Raw genomic sequence first — 23,561 nt, 5'->3', positions numbered from 1 at the left:
GAAGTCCTAAATTTCCATATGAGATTCTGACTCTTCATATTTTTGGTATTAATCATAAAATTTTCACTTAAAATCAGAATCTTTAACAGAACTGGAAGATATGTTGCTGATGTTATTTTGGCTGTGTATTGCCTCACCTCATCTACAAAAAAAAGTGAAGTCTTTCAACTTAGCCTTAAATAGAATCTTGAATCCAGCARGAATGAATTTTAATATAATTTCTATAATTCAATTTGTCCTCATAGTCTGGCTTCACCATTAATTCATCATAATATCTAATTGATTGCTTTCTTAAACTAATCTCTATATTAGCCTACTAAGCTTTGGACTTCTGACATTTATCGTTACAAYCAGAGCCAGCAACAACTGTAAGCAATGATAATAAAGCTTTCAGAAAGTACAAAAGCCTCGTAGAAGGAGAGAACTTATACCTCATTAAAAATATATTCAATATCCCCTTTTCCTTCTACTAAAATCCTAAAATATAGATCTTAGATGTAGAAATAGTTAGAAACTCTGGTATAATGCTGTCAAAAAAAAAAAAAAAAGGTTGCATTCATCATTTTCACGATAATCCTTCCTCTTCTTCCAAAGAACTGCAGCTCTACTCAAAATATTTAACAGAAATACCAAAGTCAATTTCCATCTAAACTGGTTGCATTCTTATATAAAAACTCCACTGAATTCTGTGGTCTTCTTTCTTATTTGCCTAAAACCAGAGAAGTTAGGCTTCTCCCTTTTTACAGTTTTGATTACTGCAAAACTTCGCATTATTTTGATCTATTAAAGACCTGAATACCCAAATACTCACACATGTTTACTAAAATTAAAATTCTGAAAACTTTTTACCAACAATATTCAGYTTTGTTATTTTTCTGTGAATTTTACCTCTGCATTTTAGTGGGGTTTTTTGGGGGGTATGGTTTGGGTAAAAATACATGGATTTATCAAATYGACTACATGCATCTAACAACTGAATCCGTAACTGAAACATAATAGTCAGGTAAAGTCCCTCTCACATATGAAATGATTATTAAGACTGCCAGTTGGGACTTCACTCCTTATTTAAACAGTCATRAACAAATAATAAATGAAATATAATCCCATTAATTAATCATAATCAAAGTAATATACAGTGGATAATAGCTATTATTAAGGTTAACAAATTTCCAGATATAATTACATCTCTTTTTTTTGCAAAATTTGGTCCTGAAGATGTGCTTTATTTCTTTTCAGCCACTGATGAGATATGTCCTTTTTCAGATTGCTCTGCTACTTTGACTAGAAAATGGTCATGTATCATCCCTGTGCTCTAAAAGCTCAATGATGCTGTCAAAGTAATTCTATTTGCTGCCACCTGAGACCTTGTGATTCAGCTCCTTTGGTATCTATTCCTGAGCATGATCTGAGCAACAAGAGTTGTACCATTTTCTGCTTAATTAGCTGTCTGCAAGGAAAGCCTCATCTAAACTAAGATTTGGTCCCTAAACTAAAGGAGTCATCTGGTGATGTTACCAGGACGTAAGCTATTTTAGTGAACAGAAATGGATGTTCAAGATATGAGTAATGCAGTTCCATATATCAGTAACCCTCTGTCTATATCATGAACTGCRTCGAATCTAAAACGCTGAATAAAATTGTGTAAGAAAAGAAGCACATACTTTAATTTCAACGGGTTCAGATTTCAACTAGTTTTATAAAGCCCACTTAAAGATCAAGCTGCTAATTTTCAGATCTATCTGTTTCCAGTGCAGGCAGGGACRCTTAGTGAAAAAGAGCCCTAAGTGCAAATCCAAATACTGGAAGGATAACAAGTTGCAAACTACTAAAAATAAACTCCTTCTAATCAAACAAGTAGCAAACTACTAAAAGTAAACTCTTTTTAAGCAAGTCTTTCCATTCTAATGGGGGGCAAATCAAAATCATAAAAAATCTACTTCATTTTTTTTTTAAATAACTGAATCTACTAGATATTTTTACTGTTATAAATTTAACAGTGCACCAAAAATTTTGGAGGCACTGAAGTTACAGTCACTATGCTAACCAACATACTACCTAAAAATAGCACAACTTCATTTTATTAAAGGTTAGGATAAAATATTTTATGATCCTTTTAAAGTAGATTTAYTAAAGAAAATAARTCKTGAGGAGCTGTTGACYCTGTTGAAGGCAGAGAAGCSCTGAAGAGAGACCTTGACAAACTGAGAGRGCTTGGCAATTACCAGCCATTTGAAGTTTAAGAAGAACCAGATTGTGCACCTGYGCTGAGGCAATCCTGACTCCATGGACAGACTGGGGAATGAGAGGCTGGAGAACAGCACTGTGGAAGGACTTCGGGGTCCTGGTATGTGCAGGTTGAACATGGCTCAGCAGTGCCCTGGCAGCCAGGAGGGCCAGACATGTCCTGGAGGGCATCAGGCACAGCATCATCAGCCGGGCAAGGGAGGGGATTGTTCTGCTCTGCTCTGCACTGGGGCGGCCTCTCCTCAAGGGCTGGGGGCAGTTTTGAGTGCCACAATACAAAAAAAATACGTTAAGCAGTTTGAGAGTGTGCAAAGGAGGGCAATTAGGATGGTGAAATGTCTGGAGGGAAAGCCTTATGAGGTATGGCTGAGGTCACTTGGTCTGTTCAGCTGGAAGAGACTGAGGGGAGACCTCACTGCAGTTACAGCTTCCTCAGGGGGGAAGTGGAGGGGCAGACACTGACCTCTTCTCTCGGGTGACYAGTGACAGGAACAGCATGAAGCTGTGTCAGGGGACGTTTAGGTTGGATATCAGGAAAAGGTTCTTCACCCAGAGAGATGTTGGCAACTGAAGAGGCTTCCCAGGAAAGCTGTCACAGCACCAAGCCTGACAGAGTTCAAGGARAGTTTGGACAATACTCTWGGGCACATAGTGWGACTCTTGGGGTRTCTTGTGCAGGACTAGGAGTTGGACTCTGWTCTTTGTGGGTCCCATCMAACTCAGGGCATTCTATGATTCTATGATCTTATATTATATTACATGTAGACACATACAGCTGAGTAACRGCATAGTACTGATAAATAAAGAAACATTAAATGTGGAAGGATTTAGGTAGTAACACTGCATTCTACACAATTCTTCTAAATCAACTTCTAACTACAATTCTTCCTTTAATCTAAGAAGACAATAAAAAGGAACTACAAATACAACTTAATGAAGTAAAGCTGCCCTCCTAAGCATTCATGATTCTGAGAATTAAATCTTAGTTTGGCAACAATTTGCAATATAAAGCCTTCAGAGAGAAGAGTAAACATGTAGAAACAAAACTGTTAAATACCCTTTGTGAATTTTTTTAAACATTCTGACAGTAAGCTGGAGAACTGATATCTAAAGAAGRAATTAAAATGATAATGTATATGATTCAGAGAATTGCTCTTATCCTATAGGCAATTCTGCCAGAAAAAAACTGATGTCTAAAGAAGAAATAAAAATGAGAATATATATGATTCAAACYGACCCTGTACTATAGGCTGTACTATACTTTCTGAGAAAATAGTTGTGCTTTTAWTCTCCTGTGCTCTAAATTCTCCTTTCTCCTCCAAATTTGCTATCAAGGAAATGGCTGTTCTGGCTAAGAATATACATTATATAACATACTGCCTTATACTATATTGGCAATTATTTTYTAAAGATTTCTTTTATTATTAAAATTTCTCATCTGTTCAGAACCAAAGCCCTGAGACTTAAATCTTGCCCCCTTATAAACAAAAAAAAATCCGTATGGAAGAGGGAAATGTGTACTATATAGCTTTCTGGCAAGCTCTCACTTAATAAAAATCTTGCTTACACAGTACTTTGCACATCTAAGAGACAGAAAATTATCCTTTGTAAAACTCATTCACTATTTCTTAATCAAATGTGTTCTCTGGTGCCACTCTATAAAACGAGAGGATTATGCACCTTCAGAAAGCTAGATCCAGCWAATACATATATATTCATTTATCCATGCAAGTGTATTGCTTGTATATAATTGTTTTGAGATTCTATGAAGTTACAACTAAAATTGCATATAAATGTGTATTTTATATTTACATGCCAGTTTTGAGCAGAAATGGACAGATACCAGGTTTCTGAAAGATTTTTCAGTGGTTCCACACTCTGGAAGACTGAAAAGAAGGCTTGCACAGCTTCTGACTTCACTGTCTCGTTTCAGTGAATAACCTCATCAAACCAGCATAATCCAGACCAAATCAGAGAAGAAGAATTATAAAACACACCAAAAAGAAGTTTGKATATGGGAAAGACTATCAATTCTAAGACTAGGGAGGATCTGAAGGAAAGGAAGGGCCAATGTGAGGGACAAATCAGGGAAGGCAGAAAGGCAAAAGAATTGACTAGAACGTAAGCGTTAACTGAAGCAAATGTAAAACAGAAATTAAAGCTGAGATTTCACTTAGTTAAGAGTAGGTTAAACCTTAAATATAATAAAGAGAAAAAAATATATGCAGTCAATAACAAGATTCAGATAAGAGACAGGATGATTCATTTAGGGTCAAGTACATAAGGGTATTTTGAATAAATGAAGTAAAATGCATAAAAGAAAAATGGTTGTCACATTAAATTTAAGCACYAAATACTTAATATTAAATAAGAATGTCCTTTCTGAAACAGATAGTATCTTTCGTACTCAGCATAGGAACTGTAAGAGCTATACATTTTAGCAGTAGGAATCAGGACCCTGCTATCTTAGAGACTGCACACAAACATCTAAAAGTTGAACTTAGACACACACCTTGAACAGGCATTTTGTGTTACTGATGGAAAAAGTTTTTGGAAAAGATTAGTAAATAAATATCGGAATGTTTACTAYATGCATTCTGACAGTCTGCAACATTATATCAAGGCTAAACTTGTCAAACCAAACGTATCATTTACTTATTTATCAGTGTACCAATTGCCTTATTTTGATACATAATTGAACTTGACTGTTCTTTGCCTGAGTTGAAAATCAGTTTCTATCTCAAATTAACAACACTGAAATGCAGGAAATCTGAACTTGTGTTCCCCTACAGAAAAAAAGAATTTCCCAGTCTTCTACTCCATCACCCTAAAACTCCTTTCACTGACCCATACGCTTTTTTGTCACTGTTAGATTCTCAGGCATGAAGGTACATGGAAATGACACTTCTCTGCMTTTTCTGAACATTTTGTTCCTTTACAGGCAAATAAAAGGGACATACATATATTTGAAACTTCTTCCTGTTCTACTGCTCTGTTTCAGAGGGCAATTCTGCTTTGATAATGACAAATCTCATAAAACTTCAGAAATCCAAGAACACCTCAGAGTAGTTAATAATGAAACTGAAGAACAGCGAACTTACCTTATAAAACTCAAAGCTATATAAACTACAGCACTGAATCACATGAACTGGTTTTATTTTCCTGAATTCTTATTAAATTCATCAAATAAAGCTTCTTAACTGGCATTAAAAACTAGTAGTGAGTATTTATAATGCTTATAAAATGCACAGTGGTAATTCACACCTTATTACAAAAAGTTTGCCGTTTTCATAAATACTGAAGCAATATGCCCATAATCACTTCAGAAAACATCCTCAAGTAAAATTTATTTAACTGAGCTTAGAACAATTACAATTGTTTTATTTAATTAAGCATAATTATTGTTTTTTAATTATTATTGTAAGAATGCAAAGCTTACCTATATGTAATAAAGAGAAGCTGGCAACAAATGTTTTCAGAGCTGCACAAGTGAAAACTCCAATCATAAACAAGTAAAAACTTCTTCCTATGAAGGTGTGCAAGCATTCCTCAGGGGGATTGTAGGATCATAGTTCTCAGAGACATTCAAGAGTTAAATAGACRTGTCCCTGAGCACCCTGATCTATTTAGACCTACTGCGAACAGAAGACTTCCAGAAGTCCAGTCTATCCTAAAGTCTTCTATAGTTTTTACAGCTTCAAACATGTCTTAAAAAAAGCATATCTASATTATAAATGCGCATCCTCACAAACTGAAAGTGCAGAAGTACACAGCTGTACTTGGCTAGGCTAGACASAACTTTAAATTTATGCTTAATTAAATTTAATTTTAACTATTGCATGGCAAATATATTTCTACTTTGTGTCATTTTTTCAGGAAAAAAATACATCACAATAAATTATTAAGAAAAATTTGACATGTTTCAGGACAAAGAAGTGATTTTATTTTATAGGAATGAATTAGTGTCTTATGGATGGCTTGRTTTAGTTTCTCTACACTGTATTTTCAGAAATAGCAAGTCTTCCATTACTAAATTTATAATTAAATAGCATCTCACTAATGTGCCTTGGAGTGACATCTTACTCTAATTATGAGGTGGAAATAGTCCACAATACAAACTCAGTTCTGTGTTCATGGTCACGTGAAGGTTTGAAGAAATTAAAATGCATCTAGGCTCCTTTTATATTAATCATAATCTGTAGGCAATAAAGATCTCAAAAAAGAAAGGAAAAAAGGTGTTTCCTCTTGCTTTCCACCCTCTAGTTACCTCTGACATGTTTTCTGCCTTGAGCTTTGCCTTGGGCAAAAATAAAGTCAAGTGGTCTCATACAAACAATGAATGTAAACCTTTCACTCAATTCTTTTTCATTTTACAAATTGAACTATATGCATATTTGTCTTCCCTTCTTCTAGCACSGCTAAGCCATCACCAAAAACAATGAAGAACACAGCATATCACACGTATGAGAATAAACCTAATTGCTACTTTTTGGCCTCAAAAGAATGCTGACAAGCCAGTAGGATAACAATGCAGTTTTAAAAACTCTGTATCAGCCACTTCAAGAAAGAAACTTAAAGCTTGCTCAAAGATTTACAAAGATGTACAAAAATCAAATTGCAAGAGGACAGCACATATTGTCAGAACATTTCTCAAAAGATAGCTGTATCATAAACAAATTTCACATTTATTAACAGTAATTTATATTTACTACCCATTTCTCCCAACACAAGCAGCAATACATAAATTTTCCTTGTACAGAAAACAGCACTGCATTAATCTCCTGCTTAGGTCATGGTCTTATGATTATTTRAATTCAAGAGCAATACTTGGTTGACAAGGTACTGCAATGCTGCAGGCTACAATCCTCATACAATGCCTAAAGGGTTTTTACTGTGGAGAAATTCTACTGAGGACCATGAAAGAGCCTTACCCCTTCACGAAGACACCTCATTAGCACAGTGTAAGCAGCTGAGGGAAGAGCCCAGCATTCTCTAGGGTGCTCCCCTTTTTCTTCCTGAAATGAAGCCAACAGCACAATTGATTAAATCAAAAAATCACAACAATCTCAGTCACATAAAAAAATGGGTAATGTTGTAAGTAGTGTTCTGAATAAGGTTATACTAAACACATTTCAAATTAACATATGTAATTAAACATATTAAATTTCAGGACATTATTACTATCTAATTTTATTTCATGTGCAGCAGAGATTGATATTAGCCTATTTAAATATTCTTCAAAATCCATAACAGAATTTTTCCTAATATTTCTGCACTTTATCAATTCATTCTAATGCACACAGACACAAAAAAGTGTCTGTTCTTTGACTCCTCTGAACCTTTTTAAGTGCTTTAGAGACAACTGACTAATAAGAGTAGAACTGCTTTTCTCTTTAGATGTGATTTAAGTATACCAAACTAACAAAATTAGTTTTTTCTAGTAGTCAAAAAAAGTAAACTTTCTTTTGAAAAAAAGCTCAGTTATAAAAAGAGATACCAAGTATTTAAGGAAATTTSATATATGGTATAGCATCCAGTATATATGAACATTGTTCCAAGATTGTAATACATATTTCCTTGAAGTCACTCTTTTAGAGAGGTTAATTCACAAGTAGTTGAATAAGGGCTTAATTCTTCCACTAGAAGTGAACTCCACTTCCCCCTGTCCCTGCAATAGTCTATTGTAAAATTTTAACTTCAAAAGGGGACACTTTTGATATCATTGAGATTTAACTGCAACAATTTCCATATCCAGTAATACAAAGCTATCAGCAAGTGGAAAAAATGCAGGCTCTTTTGGGAAAAGAAGTGAGAAATAATAGGTATTAGATGTGTGAAGATGATAGGCCATGAAATCATGAGAAACTTATTTCAGTGAGYAGACAAAGGATGACAAGCACAAATTTCTTCAGAAATTATACTATTCTTGAACTCCACTGATTACATTCTCAGTTTTTAGCATTCTAATTAAGAKGTTTTAATAAACAGGATAGGATAGGCAAAATGAGAGTTAACGATGCAGAAACAAATGACAATTTCTAAATTTGCTGATTTCTGAGTGTCTTACAGTAATTCAACATATATGATATGATCATTTCAGGCATTTAATTAAAGCRTGGCAAATTAGCATGAAAGACTATTACTGAATTGTCTAGTAAAATTAATTTTCCTCCTTTATTGAAAACAAAACTTTATTTGGCACATATATTCATAGAGAATATGAGTCTGTTAAATTTCCCATTCATAATCWTTGTTTCTGCTAACTTTGCATTAGCAGGTATGGGATAATATAGACAGTAATAATAAGAGTGGCTTGACATCCAGCAGTCACATCAGATCCACTACATTCCACCTCCTCCATCTTATCTGAGTAAGAATATCCTGACAGGTCATCACAGTTCGTCTTCCAAGGTGTTGTGTATAAGTTTAAGAAAACACAGTATATGTTCCAAGAAAGTAAAGGTAAATTATTTTCAAACAGGCAAAAGTGGAATRTTTTCTACCTGGAAGAGGGAGGACAAGACTAGGAGTCAAAACAGAGTTAAAACTACAATCTGTGGTGGAAATGGCATGGGTCTGTTTCTCATTGTAATCACATAATTTAACCAGAAATCCTTTCAAGTTCTTTTGTAACCATACATATTAAATGCACTATAAAATAAAAAGCCCTAAGAAATTGTGCAGTCCTAAAACATTAATAGTTCTTCCATTCTTCAAACTGATGAATGACTTTCTGTAAGGTTTAATCTCTATTTAGATATTAAAAAAGGAAAAAAGGGCTATGAAACTTACTATCATTCTTAATTACCTAAACGTAATGTACACCATTTGACATTTAATAAACTTAAATATATCACCAAACACTGGGGAATCTTCGTACTTTTTGCTCACAGCCCATGTTGATTTTGATTAAAGTTTGGGTTCTGCACCCTAATAACACAAACAGCACAAAATGAATAAAAATATTACATAGAACTTGAAAGTTTTCCCCCAAGGCAATCCACTCAAGACTATCAGAACAAACTCCCTGGAGTCTGCTCATGCTACTTGTGAATTGCTCTTGGCTTCTGTTTGGAATAAAAATGCAGAGATGGARTATAAGATCTTACCTATGAGTAAGATCTATGATCTCATAAGCAAGTACATACACAGTGTCAGAGTTTAGGATTGCACAGGACTATTATGATTATCTGGACATTTCCCAGTATTTTCCAAGCCATAGAAATGCAAATAGTCACTTTGCATTTTACCGAATGAATCATCCTGCACCTAAATAGCTGAACTTGATTCTAAGTATTTGATAATTTATGATTTACCAAATGTTCATATGAAAAATAAATTATCTTTATCATTATTAAATATCAAAATTGTGGCTGGACATAGAAACAYTTCACAAAACCCCAGAGGGAATAAATGAATAAACAAAATCAGCCATGACCTCAAAAACTTACAGATTATATGAAAATATTTAGCAGTTTGATAAAACAATCAAGTAGGCTAGAAAAAGCTCAAAATGGAAGAATACAAGAAAAACAAGTGTATAGTCTTTAATAAATTAAATGCAGTTATGATTTATTTTTCTTTATTTGTCAAGTCATAAAGCTTTGCTGTTTAACGATATAAACTGGCAATAAACTCTCTTGYTTCATTTATTATATTACCCCTGACTTACTATATGATCTCAGCAAGGTCATTCAGCACTACTGTTCAGCAGTTTAACTGAGCAACAAAATGCCTACAACACAACAGTATTCTGAAGTTAAATACATAGAGAATAGGAAAATGAGAAGTGCTTTTCTTAAAAATGCAGGGTTAGGATGTCCAATCATACAAATCACACTGATATTTTTGAAATTTTACCAAAACATAGTGTCTTGAGCTCATATGTGTCCAAATATTTATTCCTATACTCTAATAATTTCTTAGCTATAACACAAGGCAACCCATTTATATATATATATATATATTTAAAACCAACCTTGAAACATGACAGAGTTGCCATTTAAATGCAAGTTGGCATGCTTCAAACATTGTGAAGTTCCTACTCAGACTCAAAAATTTGTCAGTTCACATTATCAGAAAGAAAAGATCTGTGCAAATCATTTTGGTGTTACACAATCAGCATTAACAGAATTGTTTCAGCTATCAGAGTTTAATTTCAAAATAAAATCAAGCCATGCAAAATATTCCTGCTAAATACAATTTTTCAGGTTGGAGTTTCAAGTTTATTTGTTTGATGATGACAGATAAAAATCTTTTCTCCTGAGGAAAAYGTAAAAGTATTAAAACCTATTAAACTGTGAAGGTGGATGCATTTTTCAGAACATATTTTCTAATTATAAGTTCTGTAAAATRTATTTGACAAATACTTTGCCAATTGTCCAACGAAAATAGGACAATGCTTGTTATTCTGTATAAACCAAGGCAACCACTACATCTTGTGGMACATGCAAAGGAGCTAGAGGATAARGAAAATRAAACATGCAAATTCAGTGCAAAGCCATAACTAAAGCCAAARTAACGATTCATTTCCTACTTTCACTCCATCACCAACCGACTTGTTAAACTAATGTTTAACATTCAGAGCTATTAGATTATGCWGATAATACAAAGGTTTCAGAGAAGCCAAGGTTAGACTTGTTCTGCTTGAACATACCTTTGTTTCTATTCAGTAAAAKAGTCTTTTACAATTTGAATAAGTTTAAAGGAGCTGCCAATTTTAATTCTTAATATTGRCAGTATTTATTTTCTACAAATAACCTCTGATTACTTTTAATGTGAATCTACTATTTCTTGACTGAAGGTTTAAATAAGTTTTAATCAGGAATAAAAATCAGTCAGAATCATTCAATTTCATTTTCCACAGTGCTGTGAAACCAACCATGCTACAATAACATCTAATATGGATTAGGTACACAGATATATTAATATATCAATTTATTGATATTATAGGTTGTCCTGATACATGCTGTTTAATCAACATGTCGAGCTTAGATGTTTGAACCCTTAGATCTGCCACTTGGAGGCCAGGAGAGTTTATTTATTTTAACTTTTATGAAGTTAAAGTTCTACACTTGAAGAATGCTGTTGACTTAAGCTCAGATGAAGTAAACAATTGGACTAACATGTTTTTTACAGTAGAATAAGTATTAAAGAAGATAGAARGACCAGAAGCTGTTGACTACACAAATAACAAAGTAATTTGGTATTTTGGTCTGCTTTTCCATGGGAAATTTTCTCACATTTGCCAAATTTGTAAGGACCACTTGCAGTCTTACCTTGCTGGCTATGAGGTAAAGCAGCTCCCCAAGTGCTGGTAGAAAACATTGCTTCAATTTGCTGTTTCTGAAGTTCTCTCTGATTAGTTCAGTTAAAAGTGTAATTGCCTAAATTAAAAAAAAAAAATCAATCAATAGAACAACACATGCAGTATTTTGTCAAAGCAAACATACCGCAAAAGGTAAAAAGCCTTACCTCAAATGCCATCTTACAGATACACTTTTCATTTATGCTAAAGAACCATTTTCAAGAGATTTAGTAAGCATTGAAAGACAAGAAAAAATAATTATTCCAAAATATTATATAGCCAATAGGGAGAAAAATGCAATAAGGAATTAGAAAAGGTGACAAATTATCAGCTATCTGTTCTCTCATTTCCCTCAGGACAATACAAATAGATCTGCCAGGAAAAATACCCRTTTACTTGCAGTTCCTGTCTTTTTGTCAGAAGATCTGAAAGTTCTCACCATGAGGTTACAAAATGAACAAACAACAAGAAACTTCTAATGATGTGTTTTGTGTAGATAYATCAAAGGATAAAAAGTATTAAAATTTTCTCTCCTGATCTCTTACATTTACAGGTGACTTACTCTGTAAGAACTGGACAAATAATTTTAGTTTTTAGTATTTCAGTAATTTCTATATGCAAAGCACAGATACATATGTGTATGTGCACACATGTGTGCATATACAAGTACATCTATGTGTGTGTCTTATTTATAGTGAGGAGGTGGAAGGAAATTACAAATTTTGATTCATCTTTTGCAGATAAACTTGTAAGAAATCACTTTCCCACACAGAAGTATTTGGCCATGAAACACTTTTTCTTCTCACCTTCCCTTGTTTTATTTCACCTTCTGACCTCTGAAGCTTCAAAATTCCAATCTTTTTACAGCAAAATCACATCAAAACTAGAAATGCAGTTTTGAAATCAAAGCAAAAAGATCGACTAAACAAACTGACTTTCTCCCCATTTTTTTACGTAGTGTTATGGTCATTAACTGTTTTCTTTAACTGCTTTCAGAGCATTTCTACAGATTTTATTCAGGAACTTTAATTAGCTGGCTATTCCAGAGAAAATATATCACTTTCATACTTCAGAAATAAATGAATCAGTATCTTTTAAAGCTTCTAATATGTCAGCTTGAGAAAGTGGTAGTCAAGTTGATTCTAGTGCAATTTTGCACTAAATGGTAAACACATAATGACAGCATTTTCTTCTTTATTAGATTTCTGTAGCTATAAAGAATTACTCTTGCTTTCATGATGAAATATATTTTGAGAACTATTTTGAATGCAGAATCAATACCACTAAAAGTACCATGTAACTGTGGCATTAACAGATCTTACACATACCCAGTTAACATCCCTCAACTTTGCCTCTTTAGACTGAGGGTAAACACACCATGACATAGTATTTAAACTATACAAAACTCATGAACTGTATGATAATATGATTTGCTGACAATATTTCCAGCACTAGCTAGGGACATCAAATCATTATGATGCCTAAGTTACACTTGCTTGTTTGCAGGCAGAAACTGAAGAAGATACAAATCAATTTGTACATCTGCTWTAAAGGATCAAGGGAGGTTGCTCAAAATTATCAGTGATGATAATTATTATTTCATTATTATTCATCATGATGAATCTCAATCAGCAGAAAACCCTGTGTTAACACTAATACTGGTTTGCACCTGCAAWACTTGTTTTCCAAAGCATGGTTAATATACTGGTAAATTTTAATGACATCTAARTACATTTATGTGTGCAGTCCTACAATTCTCTAAATTCTATGTTCTATTAAATAAAACCATGATTTAACCTTTGYGTATAGTAAATTACATATTCACTATATTCATTTGTAGTAAGTTCTGTTTGGCTGCCTTACCACTTAACTGAAGTTTGACAAAACAGTCATTAAATATACTGGGTARATTATCCGTCTTCTGTGTTTTCGGGTTTTTTTTTGTTATTGTTTGTCTGTCTTTACAATTAAGAATTTAGGATTTAAAATTAATGAAAGYCCAAGAACAATATTTCATATTGGTGAACAGAAATGATTGTTTCTCACYCTCCTTCAAGATTCTAGGACAAGCTATTATTTTTATTCTGAAGAGATTCTAATTATTGTTTTTATTCTAAAGCGATAAGGAAGTAATTMTTCTCATATTCCAATTCCTACTTTTTTCTTATATATGAATGAAAAAAGATGTAAAACTGAGTTAAYCAAGTTAAGTAGTTACCTTTCATGTGCACTAAAAAAAACCTGCCAAAAAGCTAGTTAACACTGCAATAAATTCAAGATTTTATTTGAAAAAAATTGCTTATTATTCAAGAGGGAAGCTGTGTCTGAAGAAATCTGAGCTATTAGTGACTGACTTTTGCTGAAATTGTTACATCTTTGCTGAAGAGAAACAGAGGCCACATGAAATATTACAGTTCTTTCCTTCATGTATTATAAYAAATTTGTCCATTAAGGGTTAATTTTAATAACTGTAAGAAGATCCACAACAAGAATGGAGTACTATGGGAGAAGGCACCAAACATTAAATAATTAGCACACATTACAGAGGATACACATAATCTCTTAAATACAAGTCTTTATTTACCACACTCAGCCAATGGCCTCGTTTTCTCTGCAGAGCACACAGAGTAGGGAATCGCCCTATGATTTCCCTCTCTTCACTGAACACAACTAAGTAATCAAATATTAGACAAGTGCAGGAAATGGAGCTCACAGAATATGTCACAAACTGAACTGGCAGAGTGTCTGTGCCAATAACCTGCTTAAGATCTGTCCYCTGCAATGGAAGATATGAAACAGGAAGTTCTAATTCATTGTCTGTATTATAAGTACAATCATACAGAAATATTGTTATGAAATACATTTAATATTATATAATATAAAGTGCTCATCATTTCACARACACATTTTAAATTATATAAAAGAAGGAAGACAAAMAGCTTCCTGTTCTTAACAGGACACTTCTAATCTTGACAGCAGTGATTTGCACAAGATGTAAAATATTCTTTCATACTTTCATAAGGAAAAATATAAGACTTGAAAAGAAAAATCTGCCTAGACCCTTTGATTCCATGTTAAAGGGTAATATAAATTTTAGGTAAAGAAAGTACCACACATTTTCCCACAGTGTGTGTGGGGAAATGCACAACAGAAAAATCAAATTTATTTTAACTACAGACTGACAAAGTCTCCTTCTTACCTATAGTACATTCTTTTTCTTCTCAGCCTGCCTACATTTTCCCTTTCATAGAARTAAACAGTAATGAACTGCAAGTCCTACACTGTCTGGTAAAAGCATCATAAATTTTATAAATTACCTACACCTTTTACACTAGCTGTCAAACTGAATAGATATAGTATAGTTACAAGAAGAGAAGAAAGAAGATTTGTATCTGGATAGRTAGTCATTGCCTTAATTTACAACAACAGTGTGTGGAGTTGATCTATTACCTGTGGCAGAACCTCAATCTATTTCAAGCTGTATCTAGAAGTTTCAAGAGTCCAGAAGTGAAAATTACAGCATATTCAAAAAAAGAAAGCATTTTATACCTTAAATTATAGAGTGGCAATGTACAGATTTACAATATTATTACATCTTTGATCTATTAGTRTGRCTGTCTGCAAGTATTAGTGGAAATYAAAATATATWTGTAATTCTGCAAACCCTTATAGTGATAAAAGCTGTCTGTGCCTCAAGCATAATGGAAATTGTTCTTTAGTTCATTTTTTTGTGCGTGCACACACATCATGTAATGTGGGCAAGTAATGGCAAAACAATCTGACTTTCCTCTGAGAAAAACTCACTAGGTTGAAAAAATATGCCATGGTTTTATTGCCACTAATCAGAAGAGAAACTAGAGTAATATTCATACCAAGTACTCATCTTTAAAAAGGTACATAAAAAAAACCAAACCAACAAACTACCCACTTTCTCTGAACATCTCAACTCAAACTAGGTCATGAAGCAAKGAGGAGTGAAGAGAAGTCTGACCATCGGATTATGGATGTTGCATTAATGCTATCCAGAAGGGGGAGGCGGGAGAAAATTAAAAACATATTGCAACTCCTTGAGAAATCCTTCAAGGAACAATATAAGATGGAGATGTAACATTTTTCCAGGTGCAATACAATGCCAAATTTATTCAATACGAAAACKCTCATCTTTTCAACTTTTCCATAGCTTTTGGAGGAAGAGGTCATAGTAGATGAGTAGCCAACCACATGTTATGAACTCAAGAGRAGGTTCAACTTGCTTTGGAATCAATGCAAGGTCCCAAAGGGATAAAATCAGAAACAAAGAGTAGAATTATAAATTAAATTATAAATCTGGTATGTTTACTAACAAATAAAAAAAACATGTAAAACTACTGTTAACAAACTTTGGAGTTTGTTTGTTTATTGGTTTTGATTTTTAAGGAAAAGAAAAAGTTATTTCTTCTCCTAATCTGTCMTGCCAGTTTTATCATTACATGAGTTCAGTTGCAGAAGTTCATGAATACATTTGATTTCCACCTCAGTCCTTAAGTTTTAAAAGCTTTTTAATGACAAGAATGACCAGGTAAAAATATTTATCTCTAACAGCAAAGAGAGCCTGTTTTCATTTTTACCAAGAGCACAGGAAGAAAATGTTCCTGCTAAGTTATTTTAACTACAGAAACAATATTCCACCTAGTTCACCTAGCCTGACACACCCCAAAATATCTCCAGTGTATATGACAAATATGACATATATACATATCACTTCCAGAGACATAGGTATTTATCTGCAAGGGTCCTAGGGGCACAGATCTTCATTATTCCAAAAATAACAGTCTTGTAGAAAAAAAATCAAAACCAACAGCAGTTTTACTATCACAAGAACTAAATTGAAGGCTATTGCAAAAAGATATACTGGCAGTACCACTGATATAATTTTAATAGAAAAATGTACTATTCCATCTCTCAAAGAAAATAGAGTAAATTTAACAGACYATGAAAACAGTGTCAATTAAATGTCTTTTAAAATTGGAGTCTTTGCTTCAGTCAGACAACTAATTTAAGAAAATTGCAAGAAGTGATTTAATCCTGCAATCAGCAATGTACATTTCCTCATTCCTAGTTGAGAAAAAATTTCCTTGTTTTCTACTACCAGCTTGTTTTGTACTTCAAACATAAAGCAATCCAAATTAATTGGATTGATAAAAATAATTTTTTGAGAGAGGAAAAAGGAGAATCTTCAATTACGATAAAAGGTCTTAATATTTGTTCYAACAATCCAGAACTGCCATGGTTGACATACGCACTGTTAATTTAATTATATTTCCATTTTCTGTTTATTAACTCAGAAGAACTTTTTGCAAACACACCCTGAGTTTCTGCTAATTTACTTGAGAAATGTCAATTTTTCATTTGTCTTCCTGCCACGTGCCCCAGGCAAGTATGTAAGTTATAATTCAGTGAACCAGGTTGCTGAAAATAAATTGAATAAATTTATTATAGAAGTTGAAAGTTTACTAGAAGTCACTCAAAAAACTTAAATGGAACCCCCTCTCACTGTTACCAAAGTATTAAATGACAATGCTGATTATGKCAGAAAGATAACTCTGAGGTTTTTAACARTTTACAAAATATGTGTGTATGTGAACATGTATAAATACTCATGCACACACTCTCCTACAGTTTCTATTTCCTGCCTATAGATGTTTTTTTATTCGGGTTTTGTTTTGTGTTGGGTTTTTTTTCCCACAGAATAGATGTCAAATCGAAACAAGAAAATGGCCCTTGAAGAAAACAAACAAGGATACACTAGAATTATGAYAATTTGGGAGCAGACTAAAAAAGTTATTTTACAATAGAATAACATTAAAACTAGATAGGTTTGGAATAAATGGCTGAATCAAACCATTTTTATTTTAAACTCACTAAAATATAGGTAGACATGGGAAGGACTAGAAACAGGAGTTATCAGAGAGGTAAGCTAGGAATATGACTAAAAATTGACATTTTGTATGAATTTGAATGACAACAAACTGTAGCCCTTGAACAATGTAGACACAATCAASTAGCTGGAGTACATGTAAGAGTTTACAGGTCATAAAACCGCACCTGTAACAATACAGCTGCTTTCCTCTGTGGYAAACAGCCACTAAATTGTACTTTAATAAAAAGTCAGAAATAAAAAGGCTCAAATTTTATGGAGTTTCAATTTGGATGAAAACAGAAATCGGTATTTCATCAGTTTGACAAAGGAATTAAAGCTCAGTATTATGGAGATACTCTGATATGCTGTCATTCTCCATGAGATATTTAGTTTATTAATTTGGCCATGGAATACATTAAACCAAAGGCTTTGCAAAGAAACTTGCAGTGTGAAGGCTGCAGCAGATCCTCTCAATTCTTTAAATATTCAGTAGAGCAGTAGACCCAGGTCTGTTAAAAAAACAGGCACAACTCCCTAGGCCACAGTGTGAAACTGATATTCCCAATGATCAGATTTGAAAGAGGTAAGGAYTASRTTTTGTCACAAAAAATGTCAGGCAKAGAMTGACTCCAGGGTGGTCTCCTTCCAGACAGAGCAAGACACTGCTCCCTGAAGCATGGAAGCACGCTATTAAATTGCTCTATCATCTCTCAGTAAAATAGTAGATTGGGTCTGAAATGTCACATCAGAGTGGCTACATTCTAGGTGGTAGAGGGTCCAGTATGTTCACAGAAAGGAAAGGACAACAGCTTCTGTTAATAAATACAATAAATTAGATATACATGGAAAGCAAGCCTTCCTAACTATGGAAGAATTTTTTTCCTGTAAGATGAAGAACAGAATCTTGGAAAGAATGGGGTTTTTTTTCACTGAATTTTAATAGCCACTTTCAAAATCTAAATACAAAAATAAAACTTTAAAGTTTAGGTGTTTTCCTAAGATAACTAGGAATAAATAAGAGAAAATTATGTTTCAGATTCATAAAAAGGCAAATCCATGGGGGGAAAATGATATTAAGTCAGGAAAAAAAATATGACCTATTAAAATCTTTTATTGAGCTGCACAATAGAAGAAATTGCACATAAAATGTCTTCATCTGCAGCTATACAAGAGATCAATTCCTTATTGTATGATAAGATCAGTATCATTTTTTCTAATCAATGCAATCTACTTCTTAAAAATACTTAACTGGAAATAGATCAACCRCAATTGAATTTACAGATATAAATATTCATTTATTCTAATTTTTTCTAATATGACCTACATATTCAAATACATGAGCAGAAGAAAGATAGTACACAGTTCCACACTTGTCTAATCTGTGAAACAGCAGTTTACTAGCATTTTATTTTGTGTTTTAGTGACCTCTGGTGGTTACATTCAAAGGAAATTGCTGTTCCTCAATTACCTAAATAATWTTTTTAAAAACCCAAAACATWAATTCTTCAAMAACCAACAAATTATAGGCTTTTTKACTTTAGCCTGTAAAATGAGGATGAARCTTCTTTTCCTTCCTAAAGCTTTTCTGCCTCTTCAGGGTTTAATGTTACTAGTATTTATAAAAACATTTTTACAACAACAAAAAATTAATGATATAGATTCAATCTCAAAGGTAGAGAAACTATCCTTAAATAAATKTCTAACTGGGTAGAAGGCAGTAGGGAACAGAAATAAAGAGTCAGCTTTTAATATGTAAGGACCAGCAGTGGCAACCTGCACAAGTCTCTACTAGGCGCTGTGGTTYTTTAAAAACACAAAAGAAATCACAAGTATCTGATAAGTGTGTAAAAAAAAACTGCACAAGGGCCATGACTGAGTGATAAAAACTAGAAAGAAAACTTGATATAAATAGCATAGTACGCATAAGTGGCAAAAGTAATTCCAGAATCATATCTTCACAAGCTCTCAACTGACTTTTCACACTTGGGGAAAAACTTTGGAGCTAAAGGAGATCAACTCTATTTAACAGGTCAAAAGATCAAACAGYAGTAGAAGTTACTAGGAATGGAAGAGGAAAGAAAATACAAAAATACTTTACCAATAGATAGATCTCCTATATCTTCAGACTGTAAGACCTGGATCTCAGACTGCCATTTTTAGATTATGCTGTTCTGAATAGCTACAGCTTGAATTAGACTGTTCCTAAATCACACTAGACACCAATAAACTTTACCTGGAGCATCAGATGGCTCATATAAATGGATAAATTACACCATTACACTTAATTCTGTATATAATGCTATGGAAAGGTTTGCTTTGTCGTGGTTTTTTTTTAAGCATCACACAACATAAAATAGCTGACAGTCAACAAGAATGTTCAACCAGTTCACAGGTTCCTCTGAAGGGAGCACAGAGGGGAATACAACTCTAGAAGAGAAATTCCTAAATTATTCCTTCCAACTTTTCCTATAAATGAACTATTAAGTTTTGTGTACTGCCTACACAAAGTTATTTGATTTTACATTATATATGCAAAAAAWAAATTTGAAGACATTAAAATATTATAATTCAATCTAGTATTCGATCTAATCTGTTTTTCCTCACTCTAATTTTGTGTAAGCACTAAAATATGTTTTAATTCAGAGATATTACTTTGAGAAAAAAATTGGAATTAATGTCATTAAATAAAGCACAGTAGATGCATTTTGAACTCAGACTTGTTAATCAGAACRAAATTATTATTTTCTCAATGAATGCATATAAAAACTAATTTTAGTTAATGAAAGAATGAGGTCAGAAAATTACAATGAAAGTTAATTTTCCTTTCTAGTCCTTCAGTTTAAATGTCACTGGTCTTGGACTTAACTTGGTTTTTAAAGTATATGGATACTTCWAAAGATGCTAAATTCCATTTGTGAATGACTTGTATGTCCAAATTTTTAAAAAAAAAGCCCTGGAAACATTTTGAACAAGATAATATTACAGTTCAATGTATAACTACTTCAATCTTTTGCTTTTACATACAAAAGCTGACTAGGATATGTGTTTTCTGATGGAAACTGGGAAGTTAGGGAAACTGTTGCTAAACATATTAGTGCTAACCACCTGAACAAACACCTGAAGCCAAAAGCCMTATGGACATCTCAAAATTACTTTTGAGTATTTTCACTGGAACTTTAAAAAGTTAAGTATCAGGAAAAAATCTGCCACACAAAAGAGAACAMTTAAATTAAGACCTGGAATTCAGTTGCCATGCAAGTCAATATTGAAAGATTTTGACCAAACTTGAATGACAGTAACTATAAGGATTTTTGCCTGAYTTTGTAACTTCACAAAACAAACAACAAAACCTATGCGAATGTTAAGCAACATAGCAAGATAATCACAATCATTTCTAATATTCATTAAGAAGAAACCAGAGGTACTCAAACCAGCAAAAACTTCCTCAGCTGCATTTCCAAAAAAAGTCAGGTATTAACCACTAACTGTTTCTTCCTACATGCAAGATGTGCACAACATATACAGGCAKATTTACAGCTTGTGTTTAGCAGTTGGGTCTCACATTCAAACACCCATTAAATTCAAGTTCTGCCTTCACCTCAAGAAGTAGAAAGGATGCCACATTCATACTTTAAACAGACATTAAATAGCACATTCTKCCAAGATTTTGCAATCCATGTGCATGTGTCACATGCAAGGAAAGGATGGTAAGACCATTTAATGTAATYAGTCTTCTGTTAAAGTCAACTACTGACCCTGTGATTTCAAACAAGGATTAAAAATACCTTTTTTCTCCAAATAAAATTCATTTTCTTTCGTTACATACATTCTTCAAGAACTGTGAGGAACCTCAAGTGAGTCCCATCTCCATAATTTTTTTAGAAAAAGGTATCTCTAGGAATCAATTGTACTATTTTTACACTAATTATAATTACATTTCAGGAAAACAGAATATGTCAAGTTTCTTTCTACACACACAAGAAGGACAGCAGTGACTACTTGATTTTATGAAAAGGAGAGAAAAATGCTAGTTTTATCACTGGTGGTCACAGGCTAGTAAAGATGRAAACTACAACTACATAGAATAATCTCCTAAATTTATACATTTAATTAATTGATTATGTTTGACTTTACAGAGTTAAAAATAAAGCAGGGTTCAAAACAAAAAAAAACTCTGAAAGCTTCTGATATAAATAGTAAAAGCATTAATAAAACTCCCTGCTTAAAAAAAAAAAAAAAAAAGTTACCTCAGAAACAGGTACATTTTCTTCAAGTTCAGTTGTGTGTAATGCCAGTAAACCAATCACTCGAGCAACATTAGCACGTCTGCAAATCAAATATTTTGTAGGTGCAGAAAATGTATTTACAAAATACTACAAAAACAAATACATCTTATTTATATTCTACACAAGTTGCTAAGGGSAGGAAAAATTTGATGTCCTATTTACAGCTCTTATTTTCTTCTTATTTCTATTTTCTTGGTATCAACAAGTTATTTCAGTGTTTCAGCTCAATTTGTCAGTAAATAGATGCATAAAGACATTTCTTTCCTCTAGCTCTGAAGAGTGAAGGTTCTTTAATTTGTTTGGATTACTAATAGTCACGCTCATATTCAGCTTTTTWGTAATACATAAAACCCCTACAGATAATTTAGACTTTTCAGTATAGCTGAAAAAAAAGAAACTAAATCTATATCAGCAAATCAATGTTAAATGTTCCATCAAAGGAAAAATTTGGAATAACAGACTCAACGTTTATGAAACAAACAACAGATGGCACTATCACATTGAAATATTCCTGACAGCTACTGAAAATAAAAAAGCTAACATTACAACTATTTTACTCTGTTGTGGTATGGAGTTGGTTTACTCAGTGATTTTAAGTAATTCTATTTCATACAYTAAGTTATATAATATCTAGGAAAAATTATAYATATTTTCTATAATCTTTGKTCCKGTAGAATACCRATATWCTAATTCAATGCTGAAAAAAAAAAAAAWTTATCCACCGACATAATGCCAGTCMGATACCACAGCACTCTGACAGGCTAAAACACTCCTTAAATAACCTGTTAACAAGYATSTTTAATAAAATTCAGTGACAATTCTGTATTCAAACATATTAATTTAAAATAGTTGTTACTTACATATCCCAGTTGGCGGCTGCACGCAACTGCTGTATCAATATGGGAAACTATAGTTTAGAGAAGATAAATAAACATCAGTGAATTTCAGTGGTATGATAGTTCCAAATGATAAACAAAAAACCAAAGTATCAGAAATTTCATTAAAATTTATTTGGATAGCATTTGTAAGAGTATTACCACAGACAAATGTGCAAACATTAATTAAAGAAATAAAAATAAAGTTTGAATGGAAAGTAGAAWTTTTTTCTATATTTTAGTCTTAAACTAAACTACTAAACATATATCAGCCATGTCAGAAATTTATTTTCATTCTGAATAATACTATTAAGAGAAAAAAAGTCTGATACTTTCAACTACAAGCTCAGAGATCATCAGAGAGTATTACAAAACAAATATTACATAATTTTGCAAATCTGTATCAAAATAGTTGGCAGATACTAGAATGATGAATGTTAACGTATGTAACCACCCATTTGAGGAGCAAACCGCATAATTACTAACTCATTTCTAAAATGCCAATTAATTGGCAATTCAGTTATTGGATCATTGTCCCCTTGCTCCAAATTCTGCAATGGAATACACCTTCCAGTAATTCTGTTCCTGGTTTTCACAAGAATGCTATGGCGTAAGACCTACCACTGCTTCTAACCTAAATGCTCTTCATCCAGCTCTTCTGGTAGTGCAATTTTTTTTTTTAGTATCTTATATCCAACAATATACATAGTTTTTACAATTATTACAAATGTAGGAGAGCAGAGCAGTTTACTTTCTGTTAAATAAAATGAAGAGTGCTCATCTCAGGTTAGCTTCTGTTATACCTTTATATAAGGGAGAAACAAGAAGTCTATTTCTCTCCTGCACATCCAAGACTTAATATATTAAACTACTACAGAGCATACTAGTAAAATTGCTTGACTAGTAGAAAATGGTTTTTGAAATGTGAAACACCAAAACAGACTCTTTAG

The 23,561-nt window shown here is 32.9% G+C and overlaps 1 protein-coding gene across 1 annotated transcript in view; it reads right to left on the bottom strand.

Moving 5' to 3' along the window:
• The window catches only part of ULK4 (unc-51 like kinase 4), a gene marked incomplete at its 3' end in the record, with an annotated part of 159,011 nt that overhangs the window by 113,144 nt on the left and 22,306 nt on the right, over positions 1-23,561 (bottom strand). The window contains exons 16-19 of the mRNA XM_057381049.1: positions 22,597-22,643; positions 21,698-21,776; positions 11,523-11,630; positions 7,176-7,259 (exon numbers count right to left, since the gene is read on the bottom strand). Coding sequence (XP_057237032.1) covers positions 7,176-7,259; positions 11,523-11,630; positions 21,698-21,776; positions 22,597-22,643 — 318 coding nt within the window. The remainder of the gene's footprint in view (positions 1-7,175; positions 7,260-11,522; positions 11,631-21,697; positions 21,777-22,596; positions 22,644-23,561) is intronic.

This window comes from Malurus melanocephalus, unplaced genomic scaffold, assembly GCF_030028575.1.
Source record: "Malurus melanocephalus ecotype Western Australia unplaced genomic scaffold, MMel_1.1 scaffold_489, whole genome shotgun sequence".
Lineage (NCBI taxonomy): Eukaryota > Metazoa > Chordata > Aves > Passeriformes > Maluridae > Malurus > Malurus melanocephalus.
Note: the sequence above shows the minus strand (reverse complement) of the source record. Positions and strands in the feature narration are given on the sequence as shown.